The sequence below is a fragment of the Microtus ochrogaster genome, chromosome 1 (assembly GCF_000317375.1).
Source record: "Microtus ochrogaster isolate Prairie Vole_2 chromosome 1, MicOch1.0, whole genome shotgun sequence".
Classification (NCBI taxonomy): Eukaryota; Metazoa; Chordata; class Mammalia; order Rodentia; family Cricetidae; genus Microtus; species Microtus ochrogaster.
In genome coordinates, this window is record NC_022009.1 from 83060673 (window position 1) to 83075868 (window position 15196).

Genomic DNA, 15196 nt, shown 5'->3' on the forward strand with positions numbered 1-15196 from the left:
TCTGGCTCCCCCACTCACCCTCCTCCCTCACCCTCCCTCCTTTAGAAAGGGCAGGGGATAAAGAAAGTGTGGAATATATAGACATTAGAGTACTACTCAGTGGTAAAAAACATCTGCTAACTGGAGAATAGTTTTACTTTGTATATTTAATGTCTCCAGGAAACTGGGTGCATACAATGTTTTGAATAACAAAGCTATATAAAGTGAGTAGTCCCACTTGGATGAGGCTTCTGCTTTGACCCAAACTAGAGAAGAATATTTCTCAACTCTTATCCAAGCCAGAAAGTGTCAAGTGGGAGTTTCTTCTATCCAAGGCTGACTCGCCAGGCCCCTCTCAAAGAGCAGACTTCAGGTGGTTGTGTTCACCACAGCTCTAGCACCAAAGCAGTGCGTGGCACAGACCAGGTGTAAGCTGTACTTGTGCTAGATAAACGAGTGAGCTGTTAGAAAATGCTGGGATGACCAAAAATGAAAGAACCATTTGGAGCCTACAAGAGATTAATTCTGTCGTTTGTCCAAGATAATATTTACTTAGCCAAAGATGGTGTCATTTTCTTTTTTTGAGACAAAGCCTCATTATGTAGCCCAGGCTAGCCTTAGTTTAGACTCCTGGTCCTCTTACTTCTGCCCCACAAGAAATGGGATTATAGGTGTTCCAGTCTCCATGCCCAATGTATTATCTTTACTTTCAGGAGGTGGTGCCCACATACCTTTCACAGTTGTGGCCAGTGGTATAGTCCTGACAGCTCAGACACTCCCCTGTCACCGTGTCACAGTCTTCAGCATGACCGTTACATTGGCAGGGCTGGCAGCTGGGAAAGCCCCAATACCCAGGGAGACATCGGTCACACTGCCGAGCATATATGCCCTGGAAACAGTGGCACTGGCCCGTGACAGCATCGCAGAAAGCATTCACAGATCCTTGCAGACTGCAGTCACAAGCTGCAGACAAGGCAAACAAAGAACTCATTAAATAGACAGACAAGCCTTCACATGTGCACAGCCCTGATCCATAGTGATCACAGTGATTAGGCTCAGAGCTGAGCATTGCTCTCGGAAGTCAGGGAATCTCCAAGGACCATCCCAGAATTTATTACCAAGTCTGTGATACACCTACGTTTGCATCCGTTGGGGCCGAAGCCAAAGGTGCCTGGTGCACACCTGTTGCATGTTCTTCCAACCACATTAGGCCGGCACTGACACTGACCTCCGTTGGGGTCACACACAGAGCTTAGTGAACCCTGAGGGTCACATTCACAAGCTGCAGGAAAAAGAGCAATGGTTAGGCTGATGACGGGAGCAGAACATCACACCTATCTCCCCCTGAACACTCCCCGACCCCTTTTCTACTCAAGTTCTGAAAATTCCAGTTTAAAAACTTCATCCTGTGCTGACTGGGAGGGAACAAGTCAGCTGCCCTAGCAGATCAAAGCAGGTTCCGTAAGCAGGAGGTCATTAAGAGCTCAAATATCTGAAAGTATTAAACCTCTGTGATCACTGGAAGCTGGTCTAACCTTTCCTAGAGAAAAAACATAACTTTTAGTTAGGTGATGCTTTTCTGATTCTCAGTCCTTCATGTCCACAGCCTATAGGCAGGCTACATCCTTACATACTGTGTATACTTAGGATTTATTTTTATTATTTTTAATTATGTGTATGTTTGTTAGGTAAGAGCACATGAATGCAGGTGCCCATGAAGGCAGAGGTACTGGATCCCTGGAAGCTGAACTTGATTCCTCTGCAAGGAATCTGAGCTATCTCTTTACCCCCTTCGAAAATTGCTTTAATGCAGATTCCATCTTTGATGATGCTAAATTACAAAAGCATTTGTTATTTATTATTTTATTTTTTTGAAACAAGGTTCCACTATAGAGGCCCTGTCCTGAAACTTGCTATGTCGACCAGGCTGGCCTCAAACTCACAGATAGCTACCTATCTCTGCCTCTTGAGCACTGAGATTAAAAGTGTTCAACTATCACACCAGGCTAAACTAAACTAAACTAAACTAAAATACTTGTTAAATAAAGTCAAGCTCAGGTTAAAGATACTGCTTCCTTCATGCTGTGTCACAAGGAAGCATAGGCATGTACCCCATTGTACCTCTTAGTGCAAAAATATACCCTGCAGACTCCGTGGCTGCTCAAGTGACACCTACCGAGACCTGTCTGGTGAATCAAGGCAGAAATGCTGAAGATGATGTTTCTGCAGACATCTGTCATTGGTGTTTTTACTACACTCCGGCTGTTCTCCAGACACCGGTACCTCTGGAAGGTTTCCCAGGCACTGTTGGTGACCTCCCCATCTCCTGAGCCTCCAACAGTGAAGATGTCAAGGGATTTACAGTAGGGCATGAGAACCAGCTGTGGGGGAAGAAGAATAACACAATGACCTCATGAAGGTGCCCACATTATCAACCATAGCAAGAACCAATGCTAAAACCCCACAGCCTTCTGCTTTTGGAACAGAAGCTAATAACACTCATGACATAAAGCAGAAACCTTCCTCATCGTAAATATTCTGATTAGAAAATGAGATAAACTTTATACTGGTTGGTGGGCTTTGAAACAACTATTACTGAAGCAGTTTACAGATTTGTGGGGAAATGATTTGAACACATCCTTCCCAGAAAGGTGGAATGCTATTTTAACTGTTACAGCTCTGAAGGAAAGGTTTCTCTGATGGAAGTGTCACAGCTCTGAAGGGAAAAGAATCCTGGCAATCAGGAGCCAAGGACTACCACAAGGTTACACCATTCAACAAACCTCACAAAGATTTATTGGGAAAGACACGAAGTGGCCGCATCTGCTTGGGTGAGAAGCAGCAGGGAACTGAGCAGGAGTTATGCTTATATAGGGTTTTTTTTGGGGGGGGAGAAGTTTTCCAGGGTAGAGATTTCAAGTCCTCAGCTTGGAGTGAGCCCAGAGATTGGTAGGATTTTGTGCTCAGGGACTGGTGGGTTTTAGTCAGAATTTTTTTTTTCAATCCAGAAGTGAGCGCTGTTTACCGTATAAACAAAGAAACTCTGGAAGCAAAAAGGGCCCACTCAGCCTCACTACCCAGAGCTGTCTCTCCACACAATACTGTGGTAGCAGCTGGGCACTTTCTATTAGGCTCTCTTACATGGACAAGAACCTGGCACTCACTGAGTCAATGAGCGTGTAGGGGTTCTCCACATCATTGCCAGATGCTGTGTACTGGGACAGCTCCAACCTTACTGTATAGTTCATTCCCTTCTCAAAGCACACTGGGCGAGGGAGGACGACATATCTGCCCCAAGACAAGAGCGAAACAACAGAAAACAACTTTTAAGCTTCCAATAATAACAGGAAGTAAAACAAAAGCTTATTTATGGCGACCATTCCAACAGAAGACTTTCCACAGCCAGTGCCTCACTCTGAAACGGTGACTCAGTCTGTAGGACCTTACTGTCACACTGACCTTGAGCCTGGTGACAAAGACACCACCTGGTTGTCGTCATCAGGAACAGTGTTACCACATCGGCTGCTGGTTGGAATCTTTCCAGGTCGCTGTACGGTGATGACAGCTTTCTCCCAATGGTCCGGCAGCTAGAACAGGAAACAGAGGACTAAAGGAACTTCTGTGTTAGCCCACTGCACTCCGTTCAGTTCGGAAGATCTCTCCACTGTGGCTCAGTTTCAATAGAAACCTCACAGTTGCTTTCCCATCCCTAACACTTCCTCTGTTCCTGACCAGCTCCAGCCCTAAAACCTGCTTTCTTCCGACATGCCTTTGCTGTCTACTCTCAGGAAGCTCATGTAACAACAACCTTCTGCTCAATACACAGTCCAGAAGCCTCTTCTCATCCTGGCACTTCCCCAAGCACACCTCTGACCATATCCTTTCTAGCATTAAGATTGATTCTCACCAAGCCCCTCCTTCATCTCTTCTTTCTTCCCTTTGAATCATTTTATCAAACTCTACTTATGTGCTGCATGTGTTGGCTCACATCGTAATCCTAGCATTGAAGAGGCTGAGGCAGGACTTTGAGCTCATGGTTAGCTTCAGCTACAAAACAAGACCCCATTTCTAAAGAAAAAAAATACCACTTAACGATTAACTAACTCATGCTGTAAGGCCTGGAGCTGAGTCTTCAGGAAATACTCTAGAAACCCTGGCTCAGTTCCCCCATACACGTTTCCCAACTTTATCTCTGTTATAATGTCACCTCTGGACTTTCACTACACTAGGGGACCAGACACTGGGCAGCCAGGCCTCAGGGGGAGGATAGCTTTGATAACCAACATCACCTCTTGCTGAATAAGAAGCTGGATTTAAAAAGGCACACAGAAAAGGTTAGAAAAACCAGTGGCCAGTATTTATGTCAGTGCAAACTCATCTTCACAGAATATTCTAGTACCTATTAGGGCTAAATTTTACCTAGAAACAGCCCCCTCGATCCCCCACACAATGTATATTGATGGCTTTTTTTTACCTGTGGCTCATAGCGAATTAGGATATCATACTCCATGGAATATGGTATATTGTCAATGAAAAACTCCAGATAAGCCCCCTCAGGCACTTGGACGAAGCCAGGTCCTGTCCAGGAAGGAACCCGGTCCTGAATGTACTGCCGTTCCACCACAACGACTCCCTGGGGACACAATGACACTAGTTATTCTTTGTATGAAATGGAATTCACCTACACCTCGTAGCCAAAGATGTCCAGTAATTCAAAACTATTGTCTGTCTCCTAGCTACAAATGCCCTGAAGATAGTAAGTTGTTTTTAGGTTTGTGTGTGTTTGTTTTTTTCCTCTCTCACATAAAAAGGTAATTAGATGCTTTTACTTTTATGGTTGAAGTCGTCTTGGGACAAGGGAGATGGAAGTCAAAAGTTTGGGATATACCACACTCGACATAATTAGTTGATAATCAAAGGAAAGAACATGGTTGTCGAGCCTCCCTAGGAGTGCTGAGGTACTCCACAAGTCTCTGCATGGCCAGCTCAGTATCTAGTGCAGCCCATTCTCTCTCCTCCACTGCTCTCTTGACGAGTACACAAACAGGAGTGTGATTTACTGGCGAGTATATATGATCCCAAATGATGACTCCACTCTGGTGGACTGCCCACAGTTGTTACATAGAACCTGTGACTGGCCATCTCCAAAAATGGCCATACTGAGTCCTCCTTAGTATCTGTGAGGGGTTTTGCCTGCCAATGCTTCACTCCCTGTAAACTATGCTGGCCCAGGGAATTGTGATTGACAGAGTATTAGGGGATAGCAGTCTAGAGCTTTAGGAGTTCTGGCAGCTTGTTTCTTTCTTATTGGATGTCAGAAGCCATACTATGAGAATGCTCAAGGCAGCAAGTCATGTGGGGAAATGATGTAGGATTCCCCTCTGTATGCTGTGAATATCATTGGTTAATAAACGAACTGCTTTGGGATTATAGCAGAGCTATAGGGGAACAGAGCTAGGCGGGGAAAACTAAACAGAATCCTGGGAGAAAGGAGGCAGAGTCAGGGAGAAGCCATGGAGCCACCTCCAGGGACAGACGTGTTGCAACTTTGCTGGTAGGTCACGACTTCGTGGTGATGCATAGATTAATGGAAATGGGTTGAATTAAGATGTAAGAGTTAGAAAATAAGAAGCTAGAGCTAATGGGTCAAGTAGTGTTTTAAATAATATAGTTTCTGTGTGATTATTTTCGGGTCTAAGCTTCTGGGCAGCTGGGAAACAAGTGGCCTCCTTACTACAGGGAAAAATACCCTGGTTCCATCTGTGTCAACCAGTTATGCTTAAGTGCCAGACATACATTTTACAGCAGAAAGGTTTGGGGTGGTAAGTGAAATATGTCTGAGTCTTCATGATGTCAGATCTACAATAATCTTGAAGCACAAATGAGAGAATAGTGTAAAACACTTATACTTGTAGACACACCAACCAAAAGCCTTATTATAGAACTCTCCAAAGTCTACTTGTGAATTCTATATTGACTTACCTTTAAATATGACAGCATGTCCCCACCCTTATTTTGTGCTGACAAGATCTACAAATATACTTCTTAAATGACATTGTTATAAAGCTTGTGTAGCCGGTAACAGTGCTGCTCTCCCACGCTTCCAGAAGCTCCCCTACTTACAGGCCCCAGATTGGCTTCCTCGGCTTCGTAGATGTAGTGGTCCAGGGTGGTGAAATAGTAACCAGATTCCACCTCATTGCACTGCCTCCCAATCATATGAGGCAGGCAGGAGCACTGGCCGGAGTCCTCTGAACAGCTGCGGAGAAAGCACAGCTCATCAGAGCTCACTGGAGACGCAGACAGGTTCTTATGTTTAGATATCAAATTTATCATGGGGCCATCTATTTTTATTTCATTCAAAAAATGAAGTATAAGGGAAAAAAACAATACCTGTAAATGAATCCCAAACTTAGTCTAAACACATGACCCTGAGTATTCTCGGCCTGGTCCTCTAGAAAGTTTCCTATGCTCCTTCTATATGACACTGAAACTTCTTATAAACTTCACAAATTTTCTTGCTTTGGAATCTTACTTACACTGTTTGCTTTTCTTCCCCCTTCACTTTGTTTTATGTGTGTGGCTGTTTTGCCTATATGTGTATGCATATGGCCACATGCATGCCTGATGCTGAAGGAGACCATCAGAGAGCATTGGATTCCCTGGGACTGCAGTTATATAATAGCTGTGAACCACCATGTAGGTGGTTCCTCTAGAAAGGCAGCCAGTATTCTTAACCACTGAGCCACCTCCACAGCCCTCTTTTGCTTTTCTTTTTATTACAACTCTTTTTTGACCTCAGACCCAAATAGCCAACTCCCTGAAGGAAATCTTTAACTCAGCTCTCCAAGTTTCTTTGGAACAACCCATCCAAAGAGGCACCACTACCTCCCTCCTGTGTTCTCCACTGGGCTGATGGCATCCCACCCCACAGAGTCATGGAGAGCCAACTACTGTGCCCTTCCCCTCCCAGTGGCCATGCTGTTCTCTCAGTCAGCAAATGTGACAGTTTTCTAATTGGTATCTGTGGTGGTTTGAAAGAAAACAAATAGTGCCAAAGGGAGTGGCACTATTAGGAGATGTAGCCCTGGAGTAGGTGTGGTCTTGTTTGAGGAAGTGTGCCATGGTGCAGGCAGGCTTTGAGGTGTCATATATGCTCCAGTTGTGCCCAGTGAGAGTCTACTTCCTGTTGTCTCCATATCAACAAGTATTAACTATCTCTCCCGCACCATGCCTGCCTTTACACTGCATGTCCTGCCACGACGATAATGGCTGAACCTCTGAACTGTAAGCAAGCCACTTTCATTAAATGTTTTCTTTGAAAAAGTCGCTGTGGTCATGGTATCTCTTCACGGCGATTGAAACCCTAATTAAGACAGAATCCTTGTCAAATATAGAACCTAACACAATTCCTCCATACAGCTGCCCCTCAGGACCTTTCTAGAAGGCATCCACCATGTGACTTCCTGGCACAATGGACAGGCATATTATGCCTTCTAGTGTGGCCCTTGTCTGCCCAATGTCTCCCCAGTTCTCCCCAATCATACTGCACTACTTGCAACTTCTCAGATGCACTAGTGACTGTGATTCCTCCTGTGGTTCAGGCTGGTCCTTTAGCCTAGGATGATCTATCTTCCCTGCTGTGGCAATTCCTGACCACCAGCCCCATTCCATAGCTCAGACTTCCTTCTTCATGTCACTGCCTTGCTTCTGTACACATACTGTTTACAATGCTTTGTCACTTCCTTAAAGTGGAGGCCCAGAGCCTTCACATCTGCTTCTCAGAGCCTAGACCAACTTCTAACGCTTATTTAGTTTCCCCAACCACTGCCAATGGATGCTTTTTAAGAATGTGATTCTTCCTTACTTGCACATAAAACCTTTGCTTTTTCTTTTATCATAATCATTAGCAGATCTCTATCCACCAACTGGGTCTTCACACCTCAACTGCCCACACCCACCCAGGCCTAATGCTCTGCACAGGGAATACATTCAGCAAACAATGAATAGAAAAAGAATGAACGAAAGTTAGAAAAACATTTAATATAGATAAATTCTTACTATATATTATGATTTTAGGTAATAAATGCAACTGTATAAACCGTAATGTATTTATCTTTTGCTCTGATTATTTCTTTGTTTCTTCCCATGCTATCATTTTATGAGTCTGATAAAACCCAAATACATGTATCCTTTGCTGACTTTATTTTTCTTAAGATGGGTGTCTCTGTAAATAGCTCATGTTAGCCTGGAATTTGCCATCCTCCTAACTCAGCTTGACTGCTGGGATTTCAGACTGAATCACCACACCTGGCTTCAGGAACCCCTTTTCACTCCACTAAAAGTCAAGATGTGATTTACAATGGTACTTAAGCCCTGCGCCTGAAGTTTAGGGAAAATCAAGCTTCAGGCAAGCTGCAACTCCAGAAGATGGAACAGGCCAAGGCTTGTTTGTCGAGTGATATCCTTGCTAGAGGAGCAAGACATTATCCCAAAGGAATAGGAGTTCTTAAAGCTACAGAACCAGTTCCAGGAAGAGAAAGCCTGTTCTAATTAGGACCCAGCACTCTTGGCCTAGGCCACCAACAACTGTCATTTTCAGAAATTCAGCCATCAGACATTGTATCACATGGACCCACTTCCGCTACAGCAGATGGTTACTGGGAGCCTAAATGAATCAACAAAGGTAACTAGCTCTCCACTATCATTAGAAACAATCGCTGAAGATGGAGAGATACTGGCAGACCCTTGAGCCTGTCTTTCCTAGGCGACACAATTCTAAACTAAGTGAGCAATAATCCCAGGAAGAGATGATCACATGGAAGGATCTAGAAGCTTCTGAGCCCTGTGACCACAAGTCTAGTGACAGACTGGAATCACTGCCACTGTTAAGCAGAGCTTCAATTCCACACTAATGTTTTGTAAATGTCCCGTGCCCCACAGACGTTCTTCACCCTTACAGCTCTAAACAGCCCAAGTTTTACGCTCATTTCCATTATTCCAGCTGTGGATGAGGCACTCCCAGCTGCACTCCTGAAATACTCAGCATCATTCACACCCCCTTCTCATTCTCTCTTCTTAAATGCTCAGATTTTAAATCCTTTCTCATGGTGGGAGATAAAACTTTATTCTTCCTCAACATGAACATCTAACTCTTCTTCCAGTGTGTTTTTCCACGTAGCAGCCTTCTTCTCCTGTCACTGTCATTATCTTAGGCCACGATGCCACCATTTCATGCAGTTTCCTAAGCCATCATTACCCAATCCACCTTCCTAGAGCCCTGCTTCCATAGACCCACAAGTGTTTCTCTGCACCTTGTCATGTCAGGTGATGATGCCTCTGTCTGGCTTCCTGCAGCTCCATAGTTCATCCTAATAGAGCCCTGCGCTGTCAGACGAGCCACACTCTTTGTACTCTTCAGCAAATATTTAGCAAACAAATACTGTCCCTGGACACTGTGCATGCTGGCATCAGTACCCTCATATGTTAGCCCAACTTGCTCTGAAGCAACCCTTAATTATTTGTGGATAAATAATATGGGATGGGGGGGACGTCTCTCTCTTAAACAACTTGGAATCTTACTGGGAAGATAAGCAGTAAAGCAATTAACCAAGACAAAATGTAGCCAGTAGCACTCTGGGTGTACATAGGAAGTTGTAATTCACCTGATGGAGAAAATTAAGGAAGGTGTCCTGGAAGATGTGGCCCTGATACTTGGGGAGGCTGATTCTGATGTGCAGAGAAAGGATGGGAATGATGAAAGCAAAGAAGTGGAAGAACCTGACCTGCCCACCCCCCTCTTAACCTTTACCCTCTCTTTCCTCCCAGCTAAGTCTTCCCCCAACAAACATGAGGCCATTCAACTTTACTCTGCTTTTGAAACTCATTCCCAAATCCAAGCTCCTCCTCAACAAAAGATGACATGTAACTATTCTTTACTGGTCTAAATACAAACAAGCAAACAAACAAAAGTCACATGTCAGAAATACTATACAATATTTCGCACTCTCACTACAAATTCTCCTGTAACCTGAATACAGAGTTTATTTAATCAGTATCAGAAAGATAACACAAAACAAAATAAAGGCTCTGAGCAGCAGAGGCTTGGCATCGAAAGACACATTCATCCTCTCTGGGACCCACTGGTCCATGACCACGCATGGCAGATGTGATGAAGGGCAGGCATCCCAGAATGGGTGAGATGATCATGGATTATCTAGGTGGACTTAATCCACTCCCAGGAGCTCTCAAAAGTGGGAGAGGTAAGCAGAGAAGTGGGTTAGAGAGCTATGGTATCACAAGGACTTACCACAGCTTTGAGGAAAGAGGAAGTGGGTTGTGAAATCAAAGAATGGGAGCAGCCTATAGGAAAGAGCCAGCAGCAAACAGGGTCACCCTACAGCTTCAAGGAAACTACCTGACACTTGAACAAACAGAGAACTCTCTCTTTCCCCTATTGTCCATTGAAAGCAAAGGACCCCACACCAACATCTGTCTGTAATCCACAGAGACAGAGACAGCTGCCCTACCAAACTGCAAGATATTAAGTTTATATTGTTTTCAGCCACTAAAGTGTGGTAATTTGTCTGGCAGCAATCAAAAGTCAATACAGGCTCTAGGTTTCCCAATAGGTCAAGGTTAAGATGATTTAGCCCAGATTTCTCACAAATACAAACAATTAAAAGTTCTAGTGGAATATAATTACTCTTAGTTACACATGAATGAGCAGGACAAGTGTAAGTTGCGCTTCTCTCTATTAACAATGGAAATTTCTAAAGTGTAAAAAGTACCATGCATCAGGGCCAGCTGTTGTACTCAGCGCCATCATCTCATCCATAATTGATTCCAAGTACGAACTACTTTACCTTGAAGACCAGCACCACCCATTCTTTCTGGGTAGTATCACCACCACCCCAACTACACTTCCAAACAAGAAGGAACCCCTTAATGTCCACCCCTTGTAGCAACTAACAAAAGCTAGATAAATCACAATTATTCAGAGAGCTGATCAAAGTGTCTAGGAACCTGTGTTCTGGGTTCACAGTTGGTAAATTTCAGACCCTTGCAGATGGAGCAGCTGCAAGCCTCAGTCTGGTGCTAAAGGAAATACAAACAGAGTAAACAAGTGCTAAACAAACATCAGGCGAATGCTGGGAACTTCAGAGAAAGTAGCACCTTCTCTTTAAAAAACAACCTCACTTTTATCTGCTCAGGAAGGACTGGGCGGGGTGGGGGGTGACAGTGTGAATGGAGGGATCAGGATTGCATATGTGGCAGGCCAGAGCCTCCCCGCATCTATGGGAGCATCCCAGCTACTCCTCTCGGGAGTTTCTAAGAACAGAGTTCCACAGAGGAAGAGGCCACAGGCTATATTGCATTCCAGTATACTCTGGAACAGAACAAATCCAAATAAAGAGGTCAAAGAGAACACATTCTTGAGACCTCACATCTTAAGAGAGTGTTCGAAACTTCCGAGAAGGTAGTATGCACCTCCTGATGTACTTCTAAGAGGGAAGACTGAGCTCAAAGCTCTTACCAAGACATGATGGGCTACAGGTTAGATGCCCAGGGCTGGCCCAAGGGCCTACATTTAACTGAGAACATTTGGACGGATGCTGCAAAGATGTTGATTTAAAGTACTGTTTATCTACCAGCCACTGCCATTAATTCTTATTTATTCATTATAGTAAGCAATCTGGACAAAAATTCATTATCTTGGGTTTGGTTCTTTTACTTAAAACTATTAGGTCTGCCGGGCGATGGTGGCGCACGCCTTTAATCCCAGCACTCGGGAGGCAGAGGCAGGCGGATCTCTGTGAGTTCGAGACCAGCCTGGTCTACAGAGCGAGTTCCAGGACAGGCTCCAAAGCCACAGAGAAACCCTGTCTTGAAAAACCAAAAAAAAAAAAAAAAAAAAAAAAAAAAAAAAAAAACCTATTAGGTCTGAGTTCTTTAAATATTTAAAACATACTAGAAGTGGTGGACAACTTTACTGTACAACTCAAATTCCATTTGGCTAGTTCTACAAAATGTTTTGAAGTGTTTTTCACTTTAAATACTTTTGTACTAGATTTTGTCCCTAGCTAAAAGTAACCAAAAGGTGTTTGATATCGTATTTAGAAACCGCTTCACCTAAGAAGTATGTATGCAGTTACTACACCTTGAAATCTTTCGTTTATCAAGTTCTCTTACTCAATCAACACTTATCTAGCATTATTAATGTGTGTCCACAGAAAAGGGCTGGTGAGTGTAGAAGTGCCTGGTGCCAAGCTTGGGATAACCCAGAGATCGATGGTAGCGGGAGAGAATCAACTTACTGAGGACTGTACTCTTACTCCCTCCCCCACACATAAAGTGTAAAAACAGTTTTTAAAAGAGAAGTAAAGAAATATCATAAAGTTTAAAATATACTCCTGGGCCACAGGTCAACCATGGGCAAGTGTCCTAGTTGAAATAGTGGTTAAGGGACAAGTCTAAGAAAATCTTTCAGAAACATCTCTTGGAGGAAACACTAACCACTACAGGACTCTGTAGGGCTTTCGGGCTGGCAAGTATCTATTAAGGCTTCCTTTCCCCCATGAAAACGGGGGGTCTCATCAGTCATGCTAGATTGGAGGACTGGAATGCACCACACCTGTCTGCGCTCTATGCACTACCACACAGTTTGTGCACCGGGCACGGGGCTGGAGATTGAAACACACAAAGACAGACAGAGACACAAGTCATCCTCGATGCCAGAATCCTTGAAACAGAAATCCCCCCCTTATTGTCGCTTATATAGAGATCCTTAACGGATAGCCATGCCCCAGCCAAACCCACCAGAAACCACTGCCCTGCCATCAGGAATTCCTGAGGGTCTTGTGCTCAGAGCAGCTGCAAGCATTACAAGTTGTTTACCAGAAATTCAGGATCTGGGAGGTTCACAGCTCCCAACAGAGGACTACCTGTTTTAAAATTCTCACTAAAACTTTTTGTTTCACAGACTCTTTGGATGAACATATTCTGGTGTTTGAAGTTTTTGCAGGAGGAATTAGAAGACAGGGTAGAACGGAGACCAAGTGTGCAAGGGAGAAAAGGAAATGAATAGAGACCTTGTAGGGTAAAGGGACCCCAGACACTCCAATTATGATGGTCACTTTTATCTGCTCAGGAAGAACTGGGCGGGTGGGGGTTGGTGACAGCTATGAATGGAGGAATCAGGGGTGCATACATGGCAACCGGAGTCTCCCTGCATCTATGGGAGCATCCCAGCTGCCTCCCCTCAGGAGTTTCTAAGAACAGAGTTCTTCTGGAGGGAGAATTCATCTGCTGTATTGTATCCCAGTATACTCTGGAACAGAACAAACCCAAATAAGAGGCCAAAGAGAACACATTCTCAGACCTTGCCAGCAGATTGTGCAGTTGGGAAATAAAGTTGTCAGAGAGTCAAGTTTTGAGCACACGAAGCTTGCTCAATGAATTCAGCATGTTCTCTGAGGGAGGACTGAGGAGACAAGGGAACATCTGTCCCTGCAGTCACTTACACTCTCCCTGCCAGATGTTCTGAGTTGGGTCCAGGGATAGAGACCAAAGTACTTTTCGTACTCAACTGTGGTTAACTCAACTCCCATAAAAAGAACTGGCTAAACATATTATATATTTCTGTAGAGATTCCCATGTTATGTCAATTCAAAGGAAACTAGCATATTTCAGTAACTTAAAATGATAAGTGAACTTTATGAATAGTTTAAAAGTTACAAAAGAAAAGAAATGAAAAGATTCTCCTAACCAAATGAGAATCTATTTTCTATCTGTTAAGTTAGTGAAAAAAGAGCCAGGCAGTGGTGGCACACACATTTAACCCCAGCACTCGGGAGACAGAGACAGGTAGACTTCCGTGAATTTGAGGTCAGCCTAGTCTACAAAGCGAGTTTTCTAGGACATCCAAGGCTACACAAAGAAAGCCTGTCTCTGGAAAAACAAAACATAGCGTAACATAACAAAACAAAAAGCCAACAAAAATCAGTGAAAAGGAAATTGCTGCTACCAGCTGAGGCTGGGGCCAGGGGAGCCAGCACTTCTGTGACAGACAGAAAGGAAACCAGCTGGTTTAATCCACCTCGAACAATATGGCATTCTCTGAAAATGAAAATATGTACGGTCTCTGGCTTAGCAGTTTCATCACTGAAACCTGATCTACAGAGATGCAGGCATTTATCAAGACATGTCTTCAAAAAGCTTCACCACAACACATTTAAAAAACGGAGATAAAAGTAACCAAACTGATTATGCATTTTCACCTGATAGATAAAGTTATTAAAAATAAAGATGTGGATAAGTGTAAGACAAAGTTCTACAAGTGGAAAATTTGCACGTTTCAGGATAACACATTTAGGACTGGCTAGACAAGTCATTCAGTGGGCTAAGGTACTTGCTATTAAGCCTGATGACCTAACCAACACACCAGAATGAGAACCAATTCTCTCACATTGTCTTCTGGCCTCCACATGTGTGCTGTGGTGTGTGCACACTCGTGGATACAGATAAAAGAAGATAAAGGCAAGTGGGAAATTATGGACTGGTTTTTCTCTTTGATGTTGTCTATTAAAATATAAATAGGGGCCTGGGGAGAGGACTCAGTATGCAAGAGGATCAGAACCCGTGTAAGTGCTTGGCAATCCACCTGGAATCCTAGCCTGGGGATTGCAGAGCAAGCTGGCTAAGGGGACTAGCCATATAGGTGAGCTTTGGGCTTAACTGAGAGACCCTGCCTAAAAAGAATGAAGATGGAGGGCACTCAAAGGAAACTCCCAATGTCAAACTGCAGGCTGCCTCCCACACGTATGCATACAATATATACACAGAAAGAAAAAAGAAAAAAAAAGCCGAACACATAAAACCTAACATCATTTTAAAACAGAGAAGAAAATAACACCGACTTTCAGCAGGCATACTGAACTCATAACTGCCTGTTATTAACTTTTTAGGGAGCAACAAGAAGTTGCTAATAATGATACATCTAGCATTACCTAGGAGAAACTTAAAAGAGAAAACAGGAGAAAAAATGCCTTTGCATTTCAGTTTATAGTTCTTTGAAATGTTTGAACTCTTTTGTTTTCTTTATAAACTATGGGCATGCACGGCTTCAATAATTTAAAAGGTATGGATAAATAAAAGTACAAAACTGAATAACAGCATTATTTAAAAAAAACCAAGACATAAATTTCCTAGATTCAAA

General features: G+C 43.5%; 1 protein-coding gene across 1 annotated transcript in view; it reads right to left on the reverse strand.

Annotated features, from left to right (window-relative positions):
* The window catches only part of Lamb1 (laminin subunit beta 1), a 66196-nt gene that overhangs the window by 26838 nt on the left and 24162 nt on the right, over positions 1–15196 (reverse strand). The window contains exons 13-19 of the mRNA XM_005343881.2: positions 6103–6238; positions 4454–4612; positions 3439–3566; positions 3144–3267; positions 2156–2360; positions 1118–1261; positions 711–942 (exon numbers count right to left, since the gene is read on the reverse strand). Of these exons, the coding sequence (XP_005343938.1) occupies positions 711–942; positions 1118–1261; positions 2156–2360; positions 3144–3267; positions 3439–3566; positions 4454–4612; positions 6103–6238 (1128 nt within the window). The remainder of the gene's footprint in view (positions 1–710; positions 943–1117; positions 1262–2155; positions 2361–3143; positions 3268–3438; positions 3567–4453; positions 4613–6102; positions 6239–15196) is intronic.